General features: G+C 40.8%; 1 protein-coding gene across 2 annotated transcripts in view; it reads right to left on the bottom strand.

The window, feature by feature from the left end:
- Positions 1-25146, bottom strand: part of HSDL2 (hydroxysteroid dehydrogenase like 2) — a 151211-nt gene that overhangs the window by 85158 nt on the left and 40907 nt on the right. For both annotated transcript variants that reach the window (XM_029614299.1, XM_029614290.1), the window contains one exon: positions 2410-2508. In XM_029614299.1, the coding sequence (XP_029470159.1) occupies positions 2410-2508 (99 nt within the window). The remainder of the gene's footprint in view (positions 1-2409; positions 2509-25146) is intronic.

Consider the following 25146-nt stretch of genomic DNA (forward strand, 5'->3'; position numbering starts at 1 on the left):
GCCATGAAGCCGGCTTCTAATCCTCCGGCAAACAAGGGACCTGGGCTTCTGCCAATTCACTAACAAAACAAAAGAGAAGCCTTGAAGGGTAGTTTTGTGAGATTGGACTTGAAAAAAAAAGTATCTGCCGACCAACTGTGCAGCCACAGCTAACATCTAGCTGCTATTACAGAAGCTACCCCTCTGGCAGCAGTGTGAACAAGATCATAGCCCGCAATAGCAAAAATGCTGTCCTCAGTTCCATTACCGTTCTGCCATCCAAAAGCATTTCCCCAGACTCCTGAGAGAAACGCAGAGTAGCTCGAGCCACCAGGGAACAACAAGAAGCAATTTGCAAGTTCATCACCATGGCCTCAAAGGTATGCCTAAGCATAGCTTCAATCCTTCAATCTTGAATATCCTTTAGAGCTGCCCCCCTTCCACTGGAATGATGGCTTGCTTAGTAACAGGACACACTAATGCATCCACCTCTGGGAAATGCAACTGCTCCCTTGCCAAGGCTTAAAACCCACCAAGGCCTCTGGAGCACTCCATTCAAGGTCAATCAACTCCTGAATCAGATGCAGGAGAGGAAAGAAACAAAGCCTTGCATAAAGTGACCAAGATGGGATTCTTCTTCTGCAGCCCCAAAGAGTCACTCCCAGCCACTCCAAGTTTCTTCAGAGTCTGAGAAATCAGACCTGGAAACTCCTCCCTATGAAAGAAATGGAAAAGAGTTCTACGTGGCTCTAAATCCAGGGGAATTTCCCCTTCCTCAAGAGCATAGCAACCCAAATCATCAACAGTGTCATCTTGATCTACATCCACCTGATCATCATCAGGGATTTTGCTCCACAGTGACTGCATATAGTGGATGACAAAGGGGGGGGGGGGGGGGATCCCAAGCATGCAATCCTGATTTAAGAGGCACTACTGTCTCTGAAGGACTCCTGCAGAAAAGCCTGTAATCTCTGGAAACATTCCACCCAGAGAAAGGAGGATGGGTCCATCTCAAGCCCCATAGGTCCAAATCTAACGTCCTGCGAATTAAACTCTCTTGAAGACGTCTCTGCCAGTAGATCAACCGAAGAATGGGACACCCTTGTTGGGTCACCTCCAACCCCACTCCCCTCAGATCAAGGGGATGGACCAGCGTCAGCAAAATCAGTAGGGGACAAATCACCTCCAGCATCCAGGCTTCACTGACAACTGCTCATAGAAAGCTCCAGCTGTATTACCCTTACATGGCATGCAGCGCAAATTGCTAAGCGTGTATACACATTTAACTACGTGCATAACTATGAGCACAATGCGCACTAAACATGATCGACTAAGCACTTAACTACACACACAGACAGCCACTCTAGAAAGCGCGCACATTGATAAGCCGCACAAATACATGCACAACAGGAGATGCAGATCTATTTATTTATTTAAAAATATTTCTATACCGTCTTTTCAAACAAATTTGACCAAAACGGTTTACAAGGAGGCGTGCCATTACACACAAAAAATGCGTGAAGGAATCGTTGCGGCCTACCACGCAGATGGAGATAAGAAGCCTAGAATCAAGGCCTCGCCAAAAGACTGCTCAACCCGCTGAGCCTGCGCTGCCTCCATCCCTCACCAACTGCCCAGAGGCGAGAGCAAGAGATTCCAAACACCAATGCTGAAAAGAAAGGCCCAATAAGAACGAAAGAGAACCTCTCAAACTTTTTTTTTTTTTAACCTGAGCTCAGCCTTCCCTAGCTGAAAGCAGGAATGGGTCTCTGGCTACAGGGGGAGAGGGCAAAAGCCTTCACCGCTAAGCCTCTCTCGGCTTGCAACCGCCTTTTTTTTTTCCCCCCACATGCAATCTCCTGTAGGGAAATGCATGTCCACCATCTACTTGAGATGCAGAATACTGAGATGTCAACTTTTACTCCATCTGCTGGTAGAGGTGCATAACCCACTTGTGGACTGGGTTGCCTGAGTGCAGAGGAAGTTGGCATTTCTAGTATTTTCGATATCCGAGAGTGCACATAACATTTGCATTACAAGCACAATACATGAAAAATGTTCAGCAGGGTTTGGAAAGATCTTGAGAGGTCTAAAAGTATACCAAACACGAAGTAATATAAAGACAAAACATAAAAATGAGAAACAGAAGTAAAAAATAAATTAAATAACTATAAAATGAAGATTAGTCTTGTGTAGTACCTGCAGCAGTTCTCATCTCCATCCCCTTCTAGAGTTAAATTGTTACCATTTTGCATTGTGTGTGGAATTCACAGAAAATAAAATTGGTTATGATTGTACCATATGCTGTTTTTTTATTTTTTTTATATCTACAAACAATATTACTCAATCATAACCATATAGTTAAAAATGGTTTGAAATTCAAAACAGACTACAAATCCCAGCAGGTACACATGACCCGTTCTATTATACCTCCAAACGTCTTTACTGCTTGCTCCACTGCATTGCAGATTTGCTCTTCGTCCCGCACATCAACGATGCATGGTAAAGCTTTTCCTCCAATTGCTTCAACTTGAGGTTTGAAAACAAAGCAGAAGAAAAAAAACCCATTTTATTCTATCACATCCTGGACTGAAAATATCAAATACAATACAATACAGCAAAGTTGTACCTAATATCTGCCCATACAGGACAGTCAATACATGAGTGATGCAATGAATTCAAGGACCTGAAGCATAGGTTACAGATAAATCAGGGCTGAATTTATGGGGACCCACATGCACGACCAGTATATTAAAAAAAAAAAAAAAAAAGTGATGCCAATGGCACCTCCCCTTATTTTTACTAATTAAATAGTATTCTTAAGCCACGCAATTACCCCATCCACCTACCCGAAGCCCTCTCTGCCTCTTTAGGTGGAAACGTATCGCTTATAAGGAACTTTCTTCTAAACTCATACTTCTCAAAATGTACACATAACTAACATGTTTCAGAATTATGTTACAATGAAAAGGCAATATTGGCAGATGGTTGGATGGGTAATCATCCAACCATCTGCCAATAACCAATCTGTCCCAAATTGTATCCTTAACTTTTTATGAAAATAGGTCTCAGAGGTTTCTAGGAGAAAATTCAATCTCTACTTGCTCCAAAAGACTAATGGCAGCTCTCCAAATATGTTGATATCATCCAATAAATTCATAGATGCTATGAACCAGGTCATTATAACTGAGTTGCCTCCTCTTTGCCATAAATTTATGAGTTGGGAGAAAAGAGGTGACTTCTGGTTTTCTCCTAGTGAAGTCTAGAATCTCATGCTGCTGTTAGGATTGCCTCTAGAATATGGCAAAGGAATCATTCTACACTGGCTTCCTATTATATGGAGGAACCATTTTAAAATTGTTTTAATTTATGACGCGCTCAATAACATTGCCCCTCAGTATTTTCATTCATTTTTAAAACTATATTGATCTTGTCAATCTCTGCGGTGGTATTCTCAGAATTTGCTAGAGCTACCTTCCCCTAAAAAAATTATGTAGATCTATTAGTAAAAATTTGTAAACTCATTAAAAATCATCCACTGTACATGAAGACTGTTACTACCCTAAACCAATTAAGCCTAATACATCACTTTGAATGCACATACAGCAATGCTCTCTGCAACAACGGCAGGGGGAAACGTGGAAAAGAGGATTTGCATTCAGACAACAACCAACAAGGACTGAACTTCACAATCTGGGTAAACAAATAAGCATGGGGATAGCTTGCTTATTATGGCGGTTACTACCCTAAACCAATTAAGCCTGATACATCACTTTGAATGCATATACAGCGTTGCTCTTTGCTTGAACTGCAGGGATAAATGTGGAAAAGAGAATTTACATTCAGACAACATCCAACAAGGCACTGATCTGTGCAATCTGGGTAAACAAGCATCGGGGTAACTTGCTTGATGTGGTGGCTACTACCCTTAAATATTAAACCTTATGCTCACCTTTGACGCAACTCCAACATTACTCTCTGCATCAATGGCAGGGGATGGCAGGAAATTTGAATCAAACAGTTACCAACAAGGGCCCTGAACTTGGTGGTTGGTGAAACAGATAAGTATGGGAAAATAAGTGTGGGAGCTTGCTGGGCAGACTGGATGGGCCGATTGGTCTTTTTCTGCCGTCATTTCTATGTAAGACTGGAGGGTGACCAATGTAATCCCAATATTTAAAAAGGGCTCTAGGGGTGATCCAGGAAACTATAGACAGGTGAGCCTGACTTCAGTGCCGGGAAAAATAGTGGAACCTATTCTAAAGGTCAAAATCACAGAGCCTATAGAAAGACATGGTTTAAAGGAACACAGCTAGCATGGATTTACCCAAGAAAAGTCTTGCCTCAAAAACTGCTATTTTTTTTTTTGAAGAGGTTAATAAACATGTGGATAAAAGTGAACAACTAACACCCACACTTCGATTGGTACAAAGGAAAGTACATTTTTATTGTAAAATGGCAGCAATTACAGCTGAGGTACATGACTCGGTGCCCAGGTTTCAGGCCATTTGGCACCAATTCATCAACTGGGAGAAGCAGCAAGCAGCCCTGTAACATTACTTATTTCTGGACCTAATACAAATAGTAGTTTAAAGCCAACCCAGACACCTATAGTCATATTTTATACTTCACATTTGGACTTTTATGCTCGTCCTGGACTATTTCCTTGGCATAGCATGATTGAGCTCATGGATGAGGGGTGGGGGTGGGGGATCAGGTTGGGGTTACATGACTTGTTTGTTCGTTTGCTATGTTCACCATGCTTGCGAGAGACTATTGTCTTGGTTTATGTCTACAGTATGGTGTATGTCACTAGTAATCACATACTCAATAAAATTGTAAATTGAAAAAAAAAAGTGAATAACTAAATGGATATTCAGAAGGCGTTTGACAAAGTCCCTCATGAGAGGCTTCTAAGAAAATTAAAGTCATGGGATAGGACTTTCGTGGATTACAAACTGGTTAAAAGACAGGAAACAGAGTAGGATTAAATGGTCAATTTTTTCAGTGAAAAAGGAGGAAACAGTGGAGCACTTCAGGGATTTCTACTTGGACCCGTGCTTTTCAATATATTCATAAATGATCTGGAAAGGGATATGAGAAGTGAAGTGATCAAATTTGAAGATGACACAAAATTATTCAGAGTAGTTAAATCACATGCGGATTGGGAAAAATTGCAGGAGGAGTTTGCGAGACTGGAAGACTGGGCGCCCAAATGGCAGATGAAGTTTAATGAGGACAAGTGCAAGGTGATACATATAAGGAAAAATAACACATGCTGTAGTTACCCGATGTTAGGTTCCACATTAGATGTTACCACCTAGGAAAAAGATCTAGGCATCATAGTGGATAATACATTGCAATCATTGGCTCAGTGTACTGTGGAAGCCAAAAAAGCAAACAATGTTAGAAATTATTAGTAAGGGAATGGTGAATAAAATAGAAAATTTCATAATGCCTCTGTATCGCTCCATGGTTGGACTGCACCTTGAGTACTGTGTGCAAATGTGGTTGCTGCATCTCAAAAAAGATATAGTTGCACAGGAGAAGGTAAAGACAAGAGTGACCAAAATGATAAAGGGGATGGAACGGCTCCCCTATGAGGAAAGGCTAAAGAGGTTAGGGCTGTTCAGCTTGGAGAAGAGACGGCTGAGGGGGGATATGACAGAGGTCTTTAAAATCATGAGATGTCTAAAACGGGTAAATGTGAATCGGTTATTTACTCTTTTGGATAATAGAAGGACTGGGGGGAACTCCATGAAGTTAGCAAATAGCACATTTAAGACAAACCACAGAAAATTATGTCACTCAATGCACAATTAAACTCTGGAATTTGTTGCCAGAGGATAAATGGTTAGGGCAATTAGTGCAGCTGGGTTTAAAAAAAGGTTTGGATAAGCTCCTGGAGGAGAAATCCATTAACTGCTACTAATCAAGTTGACTTAGGGAATAGCCACTACTATTACTGGCATTAGTAACATGAGATCTACTTAAGGTTTGGGTACTTGCCAGGTACTTGTAACCTGGATTGGCCACAGTTGGAAACAGGATGCTAGGCTTGATGGACCCTCGGTCTGACCCTGTATGGCAACTTCTTATGTTCTTAATATCATGAGTGCCTTTTCTGTTGCTGGACTGATCCTTTGGAACTGACTCCCTGTTGACTTAAAGGCTAAGAATTATTTGCTCAATTTTAGGAAGTAACTCAAAACATTTTTTGACCAGGCTTTTACCAAGTTTAAGATTTTTATTAAAATCCCCTTTGCCCTAGCTATTTTGTTTACTAGCAGTTTAGACCCAGTTGTTACTGTCAAGTTAGTTTATGGCAGTAGTTTTTAGGATATCTGCTGTTGCTTCATTATTTATTGATTTTATGTTTATTCTTTTTTAGCATATTTGATTGTATTTGTTTTACATTTTTAATGGATGTTTTTTCTTAACCACTTAGAATTCATGATAATTCAGTATCACAATGTCTTAGATAAAAATAAAATACAGTAACAACTTAAGAAGTCTTTTACTCTGAAAACATACAGTAAACAGCTGAAAGTATTATTCAGAACAGCGACATTGTTAACTGAGTACGAGGCCCAAGCCCTGAGTCTTCTCTGAAGTGCCTTGGATCTCAGCTGTACCTCCAGAGTTTGAAATTTGATCCTGTCTCTACCTCGGCTTGGTATTGTAAAACTGAAGTTTCTTCCTGCAGTGCTGGCTCCTCCTCATTTCCTACCACTGTCTGTGCAGTTCATGCAGGTGCTCTCTATGAAGCCCCTTGTGATTTAAACAGTGCTGCTGAGAGACAAAATGGCTGCCTACTGAGAGCACGGTAAACACTCGGTTCTTACCTTTTTCAATTTTCCTCGGTGAAACTCTGCTTTATGCTGATGGAGAATGCCTCATACAAAGCGTAAGGCAAAGCTGAAGAGCCTGCCTGTTGCCTTAACAGTAGAAACCTCGCAAAGAAGTATTACAGAGTGTTTCGGCTTACCTCCTGCTATGCCCATTGAGAGGACCGCTGACGGGCAGGGACAGGAGCAGATCTCTCCCGTCCAGGTCGACGAAATATCACTAAGTCCCGGGGCACCGGAAACGCCGTCACCACAGGGAACTGGTCTGTAGAGACCAGGGGACATATCGGAGGAACTCCTGGGAGCAGTTTGTGAACCAGAAGCTCAGTGGGAGGCGATGAAGGAGCTGGAGCTCCATGCAGAGAAGGGAAATGAACAGCAGGGAAAACCGGCAGACCTAAAGCAAGGGTCGGCTGGAAATGCTGTTAAAATCCCCTTTGAAGTCAGCACACCAACTGCTGAGGACCTAGGCCAGAAAACCCAGCATGACCAGGGAGCAAAGCCCAAGGTCAGTAAAAACATAATTATTAAACCCACAATAATTACTTTGGACACCATATGGAATGTAATCATGAAATTAGATGCTTCTATAACTTCATTAACAGAAGCTGTGGTGGAGACAAACAAATCTTTAAAAGATAGTACTGATAAAGTGAAAGAACAAGAAAAGAAAATATTGAGTATGGATGAGCGATTGAATAAAGTAGAGAAGATACAACAGTATCAAATTCAAACAGAAGGAGAAATGTTGAAAAAAATTGAAAGTTTAGAGAACACAGTATGTGCAATGAATTTAAGAGTACTCGATTTTCCTGTGATGGACCAACTATCACCAGTGGATTATTCAAAGAATACATGATGCATACTCTTAAAATACCACCAACTTGCCTTCCAGTTATTGTCAAGGCATATTATCTTGGGGCAAAAAAAGACCTTAGGAGTGAGCAAGAAAAGCCAGAAGAACAAAATCCCACAGACTTAGCTCCACTGAATATCTCTGAAATACTACAAAGTTCTATGGATTTAGAAGTAAAAAAGAGAGAAACACTCTTGATAGCTTTTGCCTTTATTTCTGAAAGAGACACTGTAATGCGATTCTTTTTTCAATCGAGACTATCTACATTCTATGGACAAAAAGTATGGGTGTATCCTGACCTTGCAAGGAGTACACAATTGCGGAGAAGGAAATTTATTGCTCTTAGGCAGGATCTGTTATCGAAGAGGGGTAGTTTTACCTTGAAATATCCATGCAGATGTATGGTAAATTATTTGAATGAAAAGTATGTTTTCACAGACCGGAACAACTAAAGGGGCTTTTGGGAACAACAGTACAAATCTCTGATAATTAAAATGCAGGGGGTCCAGTATTTTCTTGTTGAAATATGCATTGTATTGCTCTATTTTCTTAATGTCTCTCCCACAAGTTTCCTATATGAATGGGATTAGGTTAACTTTAGATTTGTAGTGAAAGTTTACTATATGCTATTCTTTTTTCTGTAACCTCATGTTTCCTAATGCAAGAAATATTCTTGTTAATTTGTTTAATATGCAATAAAATAAAATTAAAAAAAAAATAAACAAACAGTGCCGCCATATAAACCGCAAGGTCCCTGAGAAAGCAGCTCAAGTTTTACAAAGCTAGTGGGGACACGGACAAGGGAAGTGAGAGGGAGAAAGGCAGGCCAGGATCAAGCTCCTTTGTCCTGGAGAGGACAGGAGGGGATGGGATGGGATATGGGAGAGGAAGGGAAAAATGTGTGGACTCCCATATATGGAGGGAGAATAGATGGGCAGGGAGGAAGGAAGAAAGATTGGACTGGAGAGTAAACTTCGTTAAGGAAGGGGAGAGTAGGCATTAAGACTGAGTGGAGGATTAGAGGGAGAGCAGACATTTGGAGATTAGGTGAGGGGAATGGGAATTTGGAGACTGAGCAAGAACTGGGGAGACCACAGGAACTCAGCAATTGGGTGCGGGGATAAGTGTAGTTGGGTTAGATGGGCTAGGAGGTCTGAGTTGAAAATATGGAGGTGAGATGAAGGCATGAAAAGAGGGGAACTAAAGAGTGGAGAAGGGGTTGAGATATGGTGTGAAGGACCGGGAATGTGTGAGAGGCAGCGAAAAAGGATAGGAGAGCACTGAAAGAGCGGGAAGGGATGGGCCGGTGAAGAGTTTGAAGGGGCAAAAATAAGACAAGGGAGGAGGTGAAAAAAGTAATGGGAAACTGGGTAGGGGATACAAGACAAAAGAAAAGGGCTAAAGGCAGTAGAAAGAATGAGCGAAACAAGAAGCTGGCACTAATGAGGGGATAAGAAGCAGAAGACAGTAGTTTCTTGTGTTCTTAATAGGCTGAGGAAGTGGTCTGAGAAAGTGGGAGATGAGCTGGGGTGGGAGAAGGAAAAGCAAGTGTGCTTACTATAAATAGTGTTTTCTGTAGACAGGATGAATTAGCCATGACATGTGAGGGTGACATCATCCAGTAACACCAAACGGTCCTCTCTCTCCAAGCTGATAGAGCTTTTGCTCTACTGAGCATGTGCAGGACTTCCTGCTTGGGCATTGCCTTGTGAGCTTTCTTAGTCAGTTTGTGAGTTAAAACTGGCTAAGTAGTCGACTTTCCAGGGTGGCAGACAGGTATTTGGCATAGCTAATTCATCTTGCTATCTATAGAATACACCATTTATATAAACAAACTTGCTTTTTCCCCATTGATAAGCAGGGCTGAATTAGCTATGGGATGTCCCAAGCTGAAGGCTGCAGCAGATAAATTACTGAGAAAGCAGCCCAAACCCCATCATGGTAAATAGACTACTGGGTAAACAAGTTATGCAAAACTGCTTGCCTAAATTTACTATCACTTTTTGATAAACTGTCCAGATAGTAATGGGATGTAAAGGTGTGTACTGATGACCAAACTGCAGCTTTGCTGATGTCTTCGACAGGTACAACTCATAGATAAGTCAATGATGCTGCCATGACTCTCACTTGGTGAACCTTGACAGAGTTTATAATCTGAATACCTGCTAGGATATAACAATATACAAAACAGTCTGCTAGGCAATTGGACAATGTTTATTTAGCTACTACTATGCCTAGTTGGTTAGGATCGAAAGAGACAAAGCTGCAAAGCCTGATGATGTGACAGAGTCCTTCCTTTGTAATAAGTTAATACCCTCTTACAGTCCAAGATGTAGAGGCATTTTTAATCTTCACGTGCATATAGCCTCAGGAAGAACATACAGAAAGCTGAAACTACTTTTGGTAAGAATTTTGGGTGGGTGACAGTACTATACTATTGTAGAAGAATTGCATGGATGGTGAATAATGACCTAGGACTTGAAGTTCACTGACCCTTCTGGCTGATATTACTACTACGAGGAACAGTACTTGAGAGAAGCAGACGCCAATGGCTTGAACAGCAGTTTCATGAGTTGCGCTAGGACCACGTTTAAATCCCAGGAAACAAATTGTTTTGTAACTAGATGTTTTATCTGCCATAAATCTTTCATGAACTTGATCACTAACAGTTGTGTGTAAATAGGTTTACTCTTGATGGGAGTATGAAAGCAGCTATAGTGCTAAGATGTACTCTCACTGAGGAAGTGCTGAGTCCCAAAGCAGACAAAGAAAACGAGTAGTTAAGTCTATAGGTTCACATGAGAATGGATCAAAGGAATTTTGCTGATACCATGCAGAAAATCTTTTCCATTTAAAACCTAATTGATGGTTTTCTCGCAGATTCTACATCTTCCACTTCCTTCATAAGAAGGATCCAGCGATTATTTTTTATTTATTTATTTTATTTAAAAACTTTTCTATACCGTTGCTAAGTTAAATACCATCGCAACGGTTTACATGTAGGCACATATTTAATGAGGGTAAAAGCGTACTATAGTACATTCTAACAGGTTCGGTTACAATATATCATTATACATAGACATTTCGCAAAGTAGTTCATGACCAGTTGTACCAAGGTACTTACACGGGTGGTTTTATCACACATAGTATAGTTATGTTTGTTGTGGTGTAGAGTTCATAGACTAATCTATTGTAAAGTTCTACTTACTGCGTGCCTGTGCCTTTCTGTTTTTTCCTGAATAATTTCTCTCTATTCTTTTGTCTCTTTGTAAAATGCTTGTTTAAAAAGCCATGTTTTTAAACTTTTCTTAAATGTCTTGAGATCACTTTGTAGTCTGATCTCTGGAGGCATTGTGTTCCAGATTATGGGTCCTGCTTGTGATAGGGCTCTCTCTCTCACTTGGGTCAGTCTTGCTGTTTTAACTGATGGAATGGTTAGGAGTGCTTTATTTGCTGATCGGAGATTCCTGTGTGGTGTGTGTACCCGTAATGCTGTGTTTAGCCAATCTGATTTCTCATGATAAATTAGTTTGTGAATGATACATAAGGTTTTGTATTTAATTCTGTGTTCAATTGGTAGCCAATGTAACTCTGCTAGGGTTTCAGTTATATGGTCCCGCCTTCTTTTTCCGGTTAGTATTCTAGCTGCTGGGTTCTGTAGTATTTGCAGTGGTCTTAATGTCGTATTTGGTAGTCCTAGCATAAGGGCATTGCAGTAGTCTGTGCTGGAGAAAATTAGTGCCTGTAGTATTGTTCGGAAATCATTTTGAGTTAGTAGTGGTTTAAGTTTTCTGAGTACCATGAGCTTTGCATAACCTTCCTTTACTTTTAGTGATATGTGTTGTTTCAGATTGATTTCAGGGTCTATAATTATTCCCAGGTTACTAAGCATTCAACATCTAAACCATCAGATTGAGGGATGATAGGTTTGGATTAAACAGGCATCATCTTTCTTGGGATAATAAGGACTGATCTGATCCAAGATAGATCAGAGGACTGCTACCGGTAGATATTTGTACTAGATATGGAAGACAAACTTGTCTGGGCCATGCTGAAGCTAAGCTGATCAGACAGGCCCTGTCTGACTACTTTTTGCACTGTTCTGGATATCAGTGAGATCAGTAAAAAAGCATAAATGAGATCTACATACCAGTCGAGCACAAAAGTGTCCTGAGCTGTTCTGTGTTGCTGGAAATAATGGAGCAAAACTTCTATAGTTTTTTGTTTTGCTATGATGAATATAGGTCTATTACTGGGAAACCCCATAGACTTAACAGCTTGTTGACTGCTAGAGACCATTTGCATGGTTGAAAGACTCTGCTGAGGCTATCTGCTAATATGTTGGAGATACCGGGAAGGTAGGTCACTTGCAGCATGGCTTGATGTTTGTTTGCCTATTCCCATATCTTTAATGCTTCTAGGCAAAGTCCATGGCCCTGTACCTCCTTGTTTGTTTACATAGAAAATGGGGTTCTGTTCTTGGTCTGAATGAGGATGGTCTTTCCCCTGAGCATTTGAGTTAAAGTTACCTGATGAGGGGGCGGGGGGGGGGGGGGGAACTATAATGAAGCCCCTTCTTGAAGGGTGAGAGGATTTAGCCACCAGTGTAGATTCTGTTTCAGTTCTATCGAAATTTACACTTCTGTAGTTAGAGGCTGAATCAGCTGGTCCCATTAAGTTTGAAGACCCCACTGTAAATGTCATATATGCAGGTGAGTTAGAGGCACCACATGGCTCATTGCTGCCATGTGGCTGAGAACAAACCATTACATCCTCTGGCTGTCAATTGACATGTGTGCAGCAGTCTGAGTGACTACTGTCAAGTCACAAGTATATAATCTAAGGGAAAGACGTCAACTCTTTGTGCTTCATTTACTATTTTTTCTTTTACGTTTTCTGTTAAGTAACCTTTTTTTTAAGTTCCTACCTTATGCCTTTGTTAACAATTTTATTATAAATGTTCTCTGTATTTGACTATGGAAATATTTTTTCCTGCTTTTTCTGTTTTATGTAAACCGGTATGATTTGCATTTTAATGTAAGAATGTCGGTATATAAAAATTAGGATGAAAGAAAAGAAATAGATGCCTGTAGTCTTAAAACAATCCTTTATTGCAGTGGAGACACAAGGGTAGCCCGACTCTGGCCGAGTTTCGCCGTTTCAAAACGGCTGCCTCAGGGGCTTACAATAATCTTCTTGAATTCATTAGTTATATATCGACATGTTTGCCTTTGCTAGTGGAGTTCTGCTATCGCGAATGCTTCAAGACGCAACATAAGAGATCATACAGCTCTTTATATGATCACATTATATTCTTAGTCGATATATAACTAATGAATTCAAGAAGATTATTGTAAGCCCCTGAGGCAGCCGTTTTGAAATGGCGAAACTCGGCCAGAGTCGGGCTACCCTTGTGTCTCCACTGCAATAAAGGATTGTTTTAAGACTACAGGCATCTATTTCTTTTCTTTCATCCTGACGGCTATTATAGATCGCCTTCCTTCGTGCTTTTTGGGTATATAAAAATTATAAATAAATAAATAAGAATGCTCTGCCCTGTAGAGAATCTATGCATGCTACAATGAACTTGATTTTCCGAGTGGGAATTAAGAGCTGATTTCTCTAAATTGATGAAGAATCACAGGGACTGCAAAAGTTGTATCATTAGAACAACTTCCTAGGAATTTGCTATCACCAGGTAAGGGAAAACTTGAATGCCATAGATGAGCTGTTAATACAAGCTAGGCACTTTGTGAAGACCCTCATTACTGATGATAGACCAAAGGGGAACACTTTGTATTGGTAGTGAAAAAGAGTCCCCTATAAAGCAAGGTAACTCCAGTGGAAGGAACTGATGGGCATATGAGCATATGCACCCTTTAAATCCAGAGCGAACATCCATTCCCCCTTCTGGATGAAGGAGAGGCTCATGTGGAGGGAATTCATTTTGAATTTCTCCTGGAGTATTCTCTTGTTCAGGGTTCTTAAATCCAGGATGGGTCTCAGTCCTGCAGATTTCTTGAGGTCGAAGTAGTGGGAATAGAACCCTTGGCCATTTAGATTGGAAGGAACTAGTTCTATTGAATGAGGAGTGACTGCACCCCCAAGCAAAGTTGCATCAAATGAGATGGATCCAGATTGAAGTCTGATCAATGAGGGAGTATGTGAAGCCAAGAGAAATGCAAGCAATATCAGATTCCACAATTCTGAGAACCCAGCAGTCTTTTGTAACCTTGTGCCCCCTCCTCCAGGTAGTGCTGTATTCCTCCTTCTACAGAAGTAGCTAGCTGCTGGTTTTGAAAGGCTGGACTACTTGTATGGATTTTTGTTAGAGCATTGTCTAGGCCAAGATAGAAGATGCTGTGCTGCAGAAGTAGAAGTGGCATCTGGTATCACTGGAATTGCCATTGTTAATTTATGTTATTAATTTTGTGTATGTTTTATTGTACCTTGCTATGAATTGTAGAATAGCAGGCTATACATTTTTAAATTATATAGCCTTTTACATGAGTAGTATGGACACTTTGCAAAATGTTGCTGTTCTGGTCCCATGGAGAAGGACTGGACCATTACATTCTGTTCCTTAATTTTCACCACTGTTTCCCTGAGCTTTTCTTCGAAGAGAATGTCTCAGAGGCAAGGCACATCTGCCAACTTTTGTGAACATTGTCTCAAAGGCTACTAGCTCTGAACCAGGCCATGCGGGTTGCTAAGGATGAATGTGCAATAGTGTTGAATGCCTTACAGGCAGAAAGAATCAGCAGCATATACATTCTTTAGCATCTAAAAGTGGTAGAAGGTATGCACTACCAGTATCACCAGCCAGAAGAAAAGGGCTTCAGCCATTATATACAGTCATATAAGTATTGGACCACGTTAGAAATTCTAGCAGTTAGCATGGAGTTCTGAAATATTTTTTTTCCAAAATTTTCTAGGAGTCGGGGATCCTTTCCTGATGGAATATTTGCGTATATTCTAATTTTCTTTGCTCTCTTTAGAGCCGATTCTACCTCTACATATTGATGGACTAGTTGTATAATTTCAAACCCTGAAGATTTTTGTACCCTGTACTTAAGGTCTAGTTTCCTTTATATTAGGATGCACATAACAGGATTTCCCTACATTCTTAATTGTAATTCTTGTAGGATTGATGGATTGGAAAAGCTGTTGACTTGGCTGGCAGTTCAACAATTTAGAAGAGACCAAAATAATGGAGGATTGTTGCCTTACACACATCTATTGCAAGGGCTTTTCCAAAGTTGTCCAAAATTTTTTTCCGGTAAAGGTCTTCTGGTGAGGATTAGCATTCTGAAGGTTCTGGAGGGGGGTTGGATGGTGTCCTTGTTGAATCCTCTGCAGAGCCCAGAGGTGAGGGAATGCTAACCCAGGTCTCCAGTGATAAAGATGATGACAGACTCGGAGGGTCCTTGTGTACCTCTCCTCTGAGCGACTAGAGTCTGCTGCAAGAGAAGGTCGCAAGCTAGAACTTATTTGGGGAGGTTCTGGTCGTGTATAAGTGTGAACTGGAGACTGCGTGACTCACTCTTGTGGGAGTAAAGTTGAAATTCTGGAAAGGGAGAGGTTGGATATTACCCCTTTTTTTTTTTCTTAGTTATCAAAGAGGTAAGGAAATCCTTCACTAGCTCCGCTATTTGGTCAAGTGGCTGACATGCCCCCTGACCTGGAGTGGTAGAACATCTTCCTCTGGAGACTAAGACCGGAATATCTTTCCAGGCTCTGTAAAATTTGAGACAGAGGTTGGCTAGAAATTAGAGGCACTAGAGAGCAAATGGGATCTGGTGTCTCTGGATGCAGTCCTTGGCCAAGTAATTTTCTTGGAGAGACCATTCTGGTGACTGGTGGAGGGGCAGGTATCATGTCTCCCTCTAAGCCTGTAAACCCACTTTAGTTGCATAGGGAGCGTTGTGGCCTGATGAGTCGATGCTTCATACTGTAAAGGAATAAAGGAACAATGTGTCGATGACTTGTACGTCGACGGTGCTGATATTGAGTGTCAACGCTTTTTTTTTATGTAGACTGCTTTAAGTGATCCGTAGACTGGCACAGTTTTTTTTTTTTGATGCATGTCGGCTGTGTTTACTTGAACCCGAGGATTCGACCTGTTATGTTGATGGGAAAGATATTTTGGGGAGCACCTGTTCAACTCCCTTCCTGGTGAGGCAGATCAAACTGCCTCACCAGGAAGAAAGACAGATTGGGAGAAAGACAGATTGAGAGAAAGACAGACTGACTGACTTTCCATACCTTTTGCAGTTCCTCCATTTTCTAGGCCCTTACTTTTTGTGTACACAGGGATATCCGTTCACAGTTATAACAATTAGCCTGGTTGTGGCAGGACCCAGACAAACATAACAAAGCTCATGTCCATCTGTAATGGTTATTTTTCTTCCACAAATACAGTTCTTAAAACCCATTTACTGTGGCCTTCTTTCCTCACATTGTGACGAAGAAATCTTTCCTCTCGTCTTTTTGGGTTTTTTTAGGTAGCACTGACAAGTGCTATTTTGGGGGAATGCTGAAGCAGCAAGGCAACTTTTAGATAGAGATATACATCCATGCTATTACTCAGACAAAAAAAAAAGGACTAAGGGGCTCAAGAGACAATGCCCAAGCAGGAATTCCAGCACTTGCTCAGCAGAGCAAAAGCTCTATTAGCTTGGAGAGAGAGAGAGAGAGAGGGAGGTCTGATCGGTGGCACTAGATTATATCACCCCATGCCATGGATAATTCAGCCCTGCTTATTGATGGAAAAATTAGTAAGTAGTTGAGGTGAAGAGAGGAAGTCTGAGGACTAGAGAATAAGAGAGGGAGAGGAGTAAAGAGGCAGAAAAATGCTACAAAGGAAAAAATCAATGTCAGACAGGAAGGAGAGATGGCGAAGACGACAAGAGGAGAAACAGAAAATCAGGTCTATCCAGTACCGAGCGGTAGGAAGAGCTGCGTTAGTGCCTGCGGCACCCGCGGTTGCCGCACGCACAGTGCAGCTCACGTACCGCTCGATCCTGAACACTAATTTTATTTAAATGTAAACCGCGTCCGTGAAGCCTTAGGCCCGCGCAACCCATTTTACTAGATAGAGCGCCTATACAGTATCCTGGGTGCGCAGGCCTAAGGCTTCACGCCACGCTGGTATCTGTCATTTCAAATGTCATTTGAAATGACAGATACCAGGAAGTCGGGTCCGATCGGATGCAAAAGTAAGTTGCTTCGCCGCTGTCATCTCTCTCCCCTCCTCCCGAAGCAGGGCGCAAAAAGCAGCCTTGCTCCGGGAGGAGGGGAGAGAGATGACAGTGGCGAAGCAACTTACTTTTGCATCCGATCGGACCCGACAGCGGCGAAGCCAAAAAAAAAGCGAAAAAAGCGAAAAAACCAAAAGGTAACCCTGACCTGACCCGGACCCGACCCACTTTTACAGCCGTCCGGCCATCTGTAGAAGATATCGTTGCTCCCCTACCTCCCCGGGAAGGGGAGGTAGGGGAGCAAGGTAGAAGATATCGTTGCTCCCCTACCTCCCCGGGAAGGCTGCTCAAGACGTGACGTCTTGAGCAGCCAATTGAATGCACAGGGGCCGCTTTCCCCCGTGCTGGCAGCCATCTTCCCGGGGAGGTAGGGGAGCAACGATATCTTCTACAGATGGCCGGACGGCTGTAAAAGTAAGTCGGGTCGGGTCACCTTTTGGTTTTTTCGCTTTTTTCGCGGCTTCGCCACTGTCGGGTCCAATCAGATGCAAAAGTAAGTTGCTTCGCCGCTGTCATCTCTCCTCCTGGAGCAGGCTGCTTTTCGCGCCCTGCTCCGGGAGGGAAGAGTGAAGCGGCGAAGCGACTTACTTTTTGCTTTTAAGTTTTTTTCGCTTCGGGAGGAGGGGAGAGGACTGGGGCTGCCCCAGAGACCGGCACCCATGATCGCGGCCGAGGCAGGTGAGCGGGGGCTGGGGGAAAGCTTGCCACCTACCCTTACCCCTGCCTCTACCGCAGGGGTCAGGGTAGGCGTTAAGTTAGCAGGTTAAACGCGCGACAAACGGCAGGGAAAACTAGCGATAGTTGGGGCGCGGGTTACGGGATGCTAGGGAATAGCTAATTCGCTCGTTTGCATGCAATATACATGCCGCGTGCGGAAGGGGTTGCCCGGGGAATTTAGGATGCGGTAGGAATAGGTTAAAGGGGATTTGGGATCGCAGGAAGGGCTAACGCGGCCGGAAAGTGAGTAGAGAGCCGGTTAGGGACGGGGAAACCGCGGACACACTTTACAGGATAGACCTGAATGTAAAGGAGACCCTGAAAGTTAGGAGAAGACTGACAAGAGGAAGGGAGAAGAGAGATTGGGACCAATGAGATTAGAAAAATATAATACCCAAACAAAGGTAAAAAAAAAAATAAATAAAAAATCAACATTTTCACTGTCTGGAATAAGGCAGCTTGAGAATGTGCCCCTCTTGTATTTTGCCCAAGAGAGGAGGAAATGCATATCTGTTTCTTTTCAATGTTGCAATGCATGCAGAATCTGACTTCTCAGGGTTTCCATTTCAATTTTTGTTTGCTTGTTTCTTTCTAATTTATATTTGGCAAAAATCAGTCTGTGTTCTGCTTGTGTAACTGAGGCGAGGGATTCTGCTAATATAATTTCTGTGTAAGAATCTATAGCAGTCCAGCTTATTTTATCAATAGGTGTCCTGCTGTAATATTTGCAATGCTGCTTTTTCATGGATAGATGTTGTCTTTGTCTAGCAGTTAATGATGTTCTAAGTATGGCAGGTTTTATAGGGTCCAAGTGCATTTTTTGCAAGGTTTTTTATTGCTTCACAATATGCCTAACAGCAAAGGGAGCCGATATTAAATTGAGACAGAATGTGTATGTTGAGCATTCATTTTAGTATCTAAATGTCCAATTTGTGTTTTTACAGGCTTGTTTTTGGGGCAAGAAGCTGATTGTGATTGAATTTATTTTGGAAATATATTAATTACCTTACTGCTCTAATGTCCAAAGCAAGATGATAAAATCTTGGGTGGGGGGCGGGGGGGATGCAGGCTGAGAGGGCAGAAGGGTTTATGGGCATGAGCCCTGGATTTTTTAAGCACCTAGCAACACCCCCCCGATTCAGAAACTGTATTGCTAAGAAAAAGTGGAACGGAGGAGAGGCAGCTTTCAAGAACTCTTCTAAAATACTTTAATCACTAATGCTTAATCTCCACTTTCCCTCCCTCAATCTACAGGTCTCACCAAACCACCTATTTGTTCAGCTAATCTATGCTCTGGCACAGGGTGCATGAGGTGCTCTGGATGCCACTGTTCTCAGCAATGGCAACAGCAGCACTTTTTACAGAATGCAGTACTGCACACTGCTCATTCAGTCACCGTGGGACCCCTGCATCTTCCCTCTGTTAAGGAAACATGAGATGCTGATGGAGCGGCTCTCACCAGTGTACAGGATCCTACCATGTGTCCTCATGCAGGGTACAGATCAGTTGTCTGAAGCGATACAGCTGCAGGCAGCTGCATGCATAACATCAAACACCATTTGTATTTCGCAAGTAATACTGTAAAGGGTTGAGAAAAGCGAGAAGAAATGAGATGGGAAGGTATTTGGGGCAAGAAAGATAACTAGTGTTTTAAATTTAGCCTTAAAATTAAAAAAAAAAAGATAAGGAAATGAAGCAACTGATTCCACAAATAAGGTGCTTGCTGGGAGAACAAAAGTGTAGTAGGAAGGAGGAAACTTAACAAGAAGGCAGACAGTGAACTGTATGTTAAAAAGGGAAGGAGCAGAGGGTGAGCTGGGACTAAAGCAATTTGACTGTAAATGTAAAGAAAATAAAGCCAGATAAATATTTTAAAGTGAATGCATTAATATACAAGAAAGCAATGCAATTTCTTAACGAGAGGATGGCATATGAAACTGGGTTGAGGAAGGGGCCATGTTCTAGGGATCTTAGTGCCTCAGGTGTTCAAGATGGAAAATACAGACCTAAAATTCTCAAATTATTTTTCATTCTATCAATTATTCATTCAGCTAAGGCATGTCTTTTAAGGAAAAAATACATTAATTATCAGATGTAAAAGCAAAAAAAAAAAGTTGGATGCAATTTGTAGCTACTGTGGCACCAGGCACTTCATGCTCCTTAAAATTCACAATTAATTATGCTGAGATGTCAAATTATCATGACAAAAGACTAAGCTTGAAAATGACAGACAATGCTTAAAATAACCTCTCAGTCTTAACTGATCTGCATCTGGAAAGTAGCTGCAAGAGTATTAACCCTCTCCCTAAAACACCTTCCCAAGCCCGCTGCTGCAGAAAATCTGGAGGGGAGGAGAGGGCCTGATACTGGTTTTCACCACAAACCCTTTGAAACCTGTGTGGTGTAGGAAAGAGGCAGCAGTAAATTCTGATATTAGCATTTACTGGCTCTGTGGAGATCATCAAGTTCTGTGCAACCTTTTACTACACTGGAGGAGCAGCTGTACCATGCAGTTGAAGAGATCCTTTTGTTGGTGTGGCCAACTGAAGAAGTGTTTTCTACTCATATCAGATCAGGAATGCAATGGTTAATTTTGGCTTGGAGATTGTCTTGCTCAAGTCATCCATAGTAGTACTTCTAAATAGCTCCAGGATTTTAGCAGAAACTAGGAAATCTTGAGTTCCAGAGACAGAGTATTTCTACTTTGGTTCATTCTACTTCAGCTGTTGAGTTGCTCAACACCACCCAGCCATGATGGAGTATATGGCTCCTTCCAAAATCATTCTTGAAAACATTTGGAGAACAAAGCTTGAATCGGCAATGTCCAAAGTCAATAATATTATAGCAGATCTATAACTACCAAATAAAATTTTTATAACCAGGTTATTCAAGTTGCTAATATTTTACTCCTAGGGGAATTCTGCGCAAAAAAAAAAAAAAAAACAACCCAAACCTGAAAATTCTGCACCAAAAAAATTAAAAGTTCTGTGTACACGTTTTCTAAATTCTGCAAAATTCTGCACATTTGTGAAAAAATATTTTTTGCAAATCATTTTGCATTTCAGTGCAATACAGTATTTTCATTTAAATAAGAGTACACAAAACAAAGAACTTTCACATTTTTCTTACTTAAGCAAGGGTCTGTAGCGCCCTAGACAGACCAATGTAACACTGCCCTCCACCCAACCCACCCTGAATTGAAAGTGCCCCTCTTACAGAATCATGTTCACCCTTGTACAGTACTCGCTCTCCCCCCCCCCCCCAAACCCCCAGTGACAGCTATCATAGACCTGTGCTGCGCTGTCTTCCACGTGCTTCCGGGGATCAAGCTCTTCCTATTCCAGCAACGCTTGCGGAGCAAATATGAACTATTGCCACAGTCCTGCCTGTGATAGCTCTCAGAGCAGCAATGTGGCCTGGATTCTGCAAGTGAAGGGGAAATTCCGCGGGAAAGGGGAATTCTGCATTCCACAGTAGTACAGAATTCCCCCAGAAATATATTTACAAGGCGGCTCAGAATCCAGAGGGAGGATGAGATATTATACTCAATGGAGAATTGTTTTTTAAATCATAGATTGAAGTGTGTGGAAAAATCTTTTGAAATTACTGCATCTTTCGGTATCAACTTTCCAATATTCAGAAATATATTGTCATTAGATTTATTCAAAAAGTATATGTTGGGAATATTACAGGATCCTCAAGATGCTCTTCCATCAATTTTATTAGCTTATTACTTGTCCAGTCTTAAAGAGAAGGAATATCTTGGATTTCCTAAAGTTAAAAAACAAACAAAAAGCCCTAGAATATCCCTTTACAGCTCATCTAGGGGGGGGGGGAAGAACCCTGATTCTCAGAAGAACTTAAAATTTTGAAGCAGGGATGCGGGAAATGGAACATGTTTGATGCAGGTCTAAGGCAAATGCTGATAGAATATAAAAAGCAAGCTATGGCTTATGTTAAGATTCTTAGCCATGAAGTTAGAATTACTTAAATTTCATTTTATGGCCCTTAAACCATTTTGAATTGCAGGGCAAACAAATATTAATCTTCTCCAGCACCTCAATTTGAAGAATTGTAAGAAAATAAAATCTGAAAGTCAGGTTACAAATAAATGATACCCCACGTGTAAACACTGAAATATTTCGCAAAATGTGCTAATGTCATGAGAGTTCCCAGGGGGTCAGAAAAACAGTTTACAATGACCACTTTTGCAGCCTACCCCTAAAAAATGACAAACCACTGCAATATGTTTTTTTTTTTTTAATACTGAACACAAATCGCTCGCTCAACAACACATGATTGAGCGTGCCAAAAGAAGAAATCCAATAAAAATCATGCACTCCCTCATTTATCTTGATGGCGATTTAGATAATCCAGGAGAGAAACTAATTGGCCTTGAAAACCCCAATTAACAGATCAAATTCCCCTCCATCATTAAGTCTAAGAGCTGACATGAAACCACCTTTTCAATTAACCAATAAAAGTCATCCTGGCACTTTCTATAATTATCCTTTTGATGAAGACCCAACTAAGACTTTTTAAACAGTCGCCTTGAATGAGTGAGGGAAAAAGCCATCACGAAGGGAGGCATTATCAAGGCTTGTCACTCTCTCAGACAACTGCTCCTTTTCTTCTCTAATCAAAAAAGGACAAGTATCAATTGTAGATTATTCAACACACAGCAGCTAGGATTTTGGTAGGCTTAAGGGTGAGAGACTCCATTTATTGGCTACTTAAGATTCCACTGGCTATCCAAGGAAGGATTAAGTTTAAAGTTATTACTCTGACTTTTAAGAACCTCAATGGAAAGACATCAGGTTATTTTCAGACCATCTCTGTAGATCTTAACATAGAACGACTCATAGTCCAGTGTAAATCAGAGGTATGTTTGACCTGAGCATCTCAACTTGCTTTTTCTATAATTGCTCCCAGACTTTGGAACAGTCTTCCTGACTATCTAGGATTACAAAAGATTCATATCTTTTAGGAAGGATGTAAAAAAAACTTAGTTATTTAGAGAATTTTATACTTTGAATTTTTACGTTGAATGCCTTGGGATTTTTAAATGGTTAGGTGGGATTTATACTATGAGTATAGCATAAGAAAATAAGATACATATGATGTTTTCCTGCTGTGGCTCTATAATAGGAGAAGAGAGCATATCTAGGTATTGGGATACGGAGATTGACATATTGCTGCTCTTAGGATTAGGGGCAGTATATAATGAATTGGGTGGGGTAGATGGGATGGATATATTAATTGTGGTTTTGAAGGAGGCTGTAGAGGAAGGGAGCACATGGACACTATTTTTACATTGATTTAAAGAGTTTTATTGTTATGGATGTTTTATTATGCACTGCAATTGCTCCAAATTGAAATTTTAAGATAAGGCATTTAATAATGATAATACATTTAACTTAGGAATTGGAGTTTGAGAAGGCCACCTGGCCTGGGGAAGGCCACCATGTTTGTGACTTGTATACTGGAACCTGACAGAAAATTGATATGTTTGTTCTTCAAAAGGACAGGTATATTGTTTGAGATAAATATGGAGTTTATTTCCAGATTTATTTAGTGTATAGGAAAGGCAAAAAACAAATTCCTAGAAATCTGGTCTGAGGTTCTCTAGTTATGAGCATTATTCTTCCTTAGATGCCTGCATAAATGCAAAAATTACATTTTGTAATAATTACTTTTTGTTTTTTTTATCCTGCCCAATTAGAGGCCTTTTTGAATAATAAGAATGAAAAACTGGAAACGATTTCTTTGGTACCTTTTTTGATCAGTTGTACTGGGTTGGTTTCCTCTGATGTTTTGCAGGTGCTCTCTGTATGAATTTGCTAATTGTATACATTTGAACATTTTCTACTAGAACTCCCTCCTCTTTAGTATAGTGTGTCTATGTTTTGGCATTAGTACAAGTGCAATAGTCATATCAATGCCTGTCATTTTGAGATTTAAAAAAAACAAAACAAAAAAAAAACAACCCCAAAGCAAAACACTTTTGAATTGCTTTGCTGCTGCAGTTACTGCCAGCAACAGAATTTGGCACAGATGACAGCAAGAAGTCTCTGTTGGGCTCAAAAAAATGCTAAAAAAAAAATCCCTGAAAATTAAACCCTAGTAATAACGCCATCTACATTGAGATAATATAATAAAATATATTCAAATATAGTACTGAGTTGAAATAGTTGAAATACATTGCATGTCTCTCAGATGACAGCAGTTCAATGGTGTCTGTTACAAATGTCATCGAAAAGTCTAAATCTATGTAGAGGATCATACCCAAGAACAGTATCCCGTTTCCAACAGTGGCCAATCTATATCACAAGTACCTGACAGGATCCCAAAAGGTCGATAGATTCCATGCTGCTTATCCCACGGATAAGAAGTGGATTTCCCCATTCCACCTTATGAATAGTTTATAGACTTTTTTCCCAGGAACTTGCCCAAACCTTGTTTTAAACACAGCTACATTAACAGCTTTCACCACATTCTCCAGCAACGAGTTCCCGAGTTGAATTATGCATTGAGTAATAAAATATTTTCTCTGATTAGTCTTAAACGTATCACCTAGTAACTTCACTGAATGTGCTCTGGTATTTGAACTTTTTGAAAAAGTAAACAACTAACTTGTGTTTAACTGTTGCACTCCACTCATTTTACAGAACTCTATCATATCTTCTCTCAGCCATCTCTTCTCTAAGCTAAGGAACATTAAACTCTTTAGCCTTTTCTCATAGGGGAATCGTTCCATCCCCTTTATCAATTTGGTTGCCATTCTCTATACCTTTTCTAATTCTGCTTTATTTTTTCTGAGATGCAATGACCAGAACTGCATACAAAACTCATCATGATTGGACATGGAGTGATACAGATTAACGTAGTAATGACTGCAGAAAAGAACCAAATGGTCCAACCAGTTTGTCCAGCAAGCTTCTTAAGATAGTATCTGCCGCGTCATGCAGTTTTCCCCCATGTGTGCCACTCTGTGTAGTTATCCCCAAGCCTTATGATAAGGGTACTTATATTTATAATCAAAACCAAGCAACTATCAAACCCATAAAAAATTACTCCTAGCAATATATTTTACTGGCTGAGGAGCCTTTTTGAAAATTCAGACAATGCTGCTTGACATGCTTTGCTTTTGAACTTGTCCATAGAAGCAGTTCTGTGCTTTTTCCCTTATATGTATGTATCAGTACCCCAGACCTTTAAAGTCAGAGCCCGTTTGGTTGTTGTCTGAATCCAATTCCCCTTTTCACCCCCCTGTCATCGACTTGAACAAGTTAATGTAAATCGCTTATTTACTCTCTCAGATAACAGAAGGACCAGGGTGCACTCCATGAAGTTAGCAAGTAGCTCATTTAAAACAAATTGAAGAAAATTCTTTTTCACTCAGTGCATAGTTAAGCTCTGGAATTAATTGCCAGAGGATGTGGTTACAGAAGTTAATGTAACTGGGTTTAAAAAAGGTTTGGATAAG

This window comes from Rhinatrema bivittatum, chromosome 1 (genome assembly GCF_901001135.1).
Source record: "Rhinatrema bivittatum chromosome 1, aRhiBiv1.1, whole genome shotgun sequence".
NCBI classification, from domain to species: Eukaryota; Metazoa; Chordata; class Amphibia; order Gymnophiona; family Rhinatrematidae; genus Rhinatrema; species Rhinatrema bivittatum.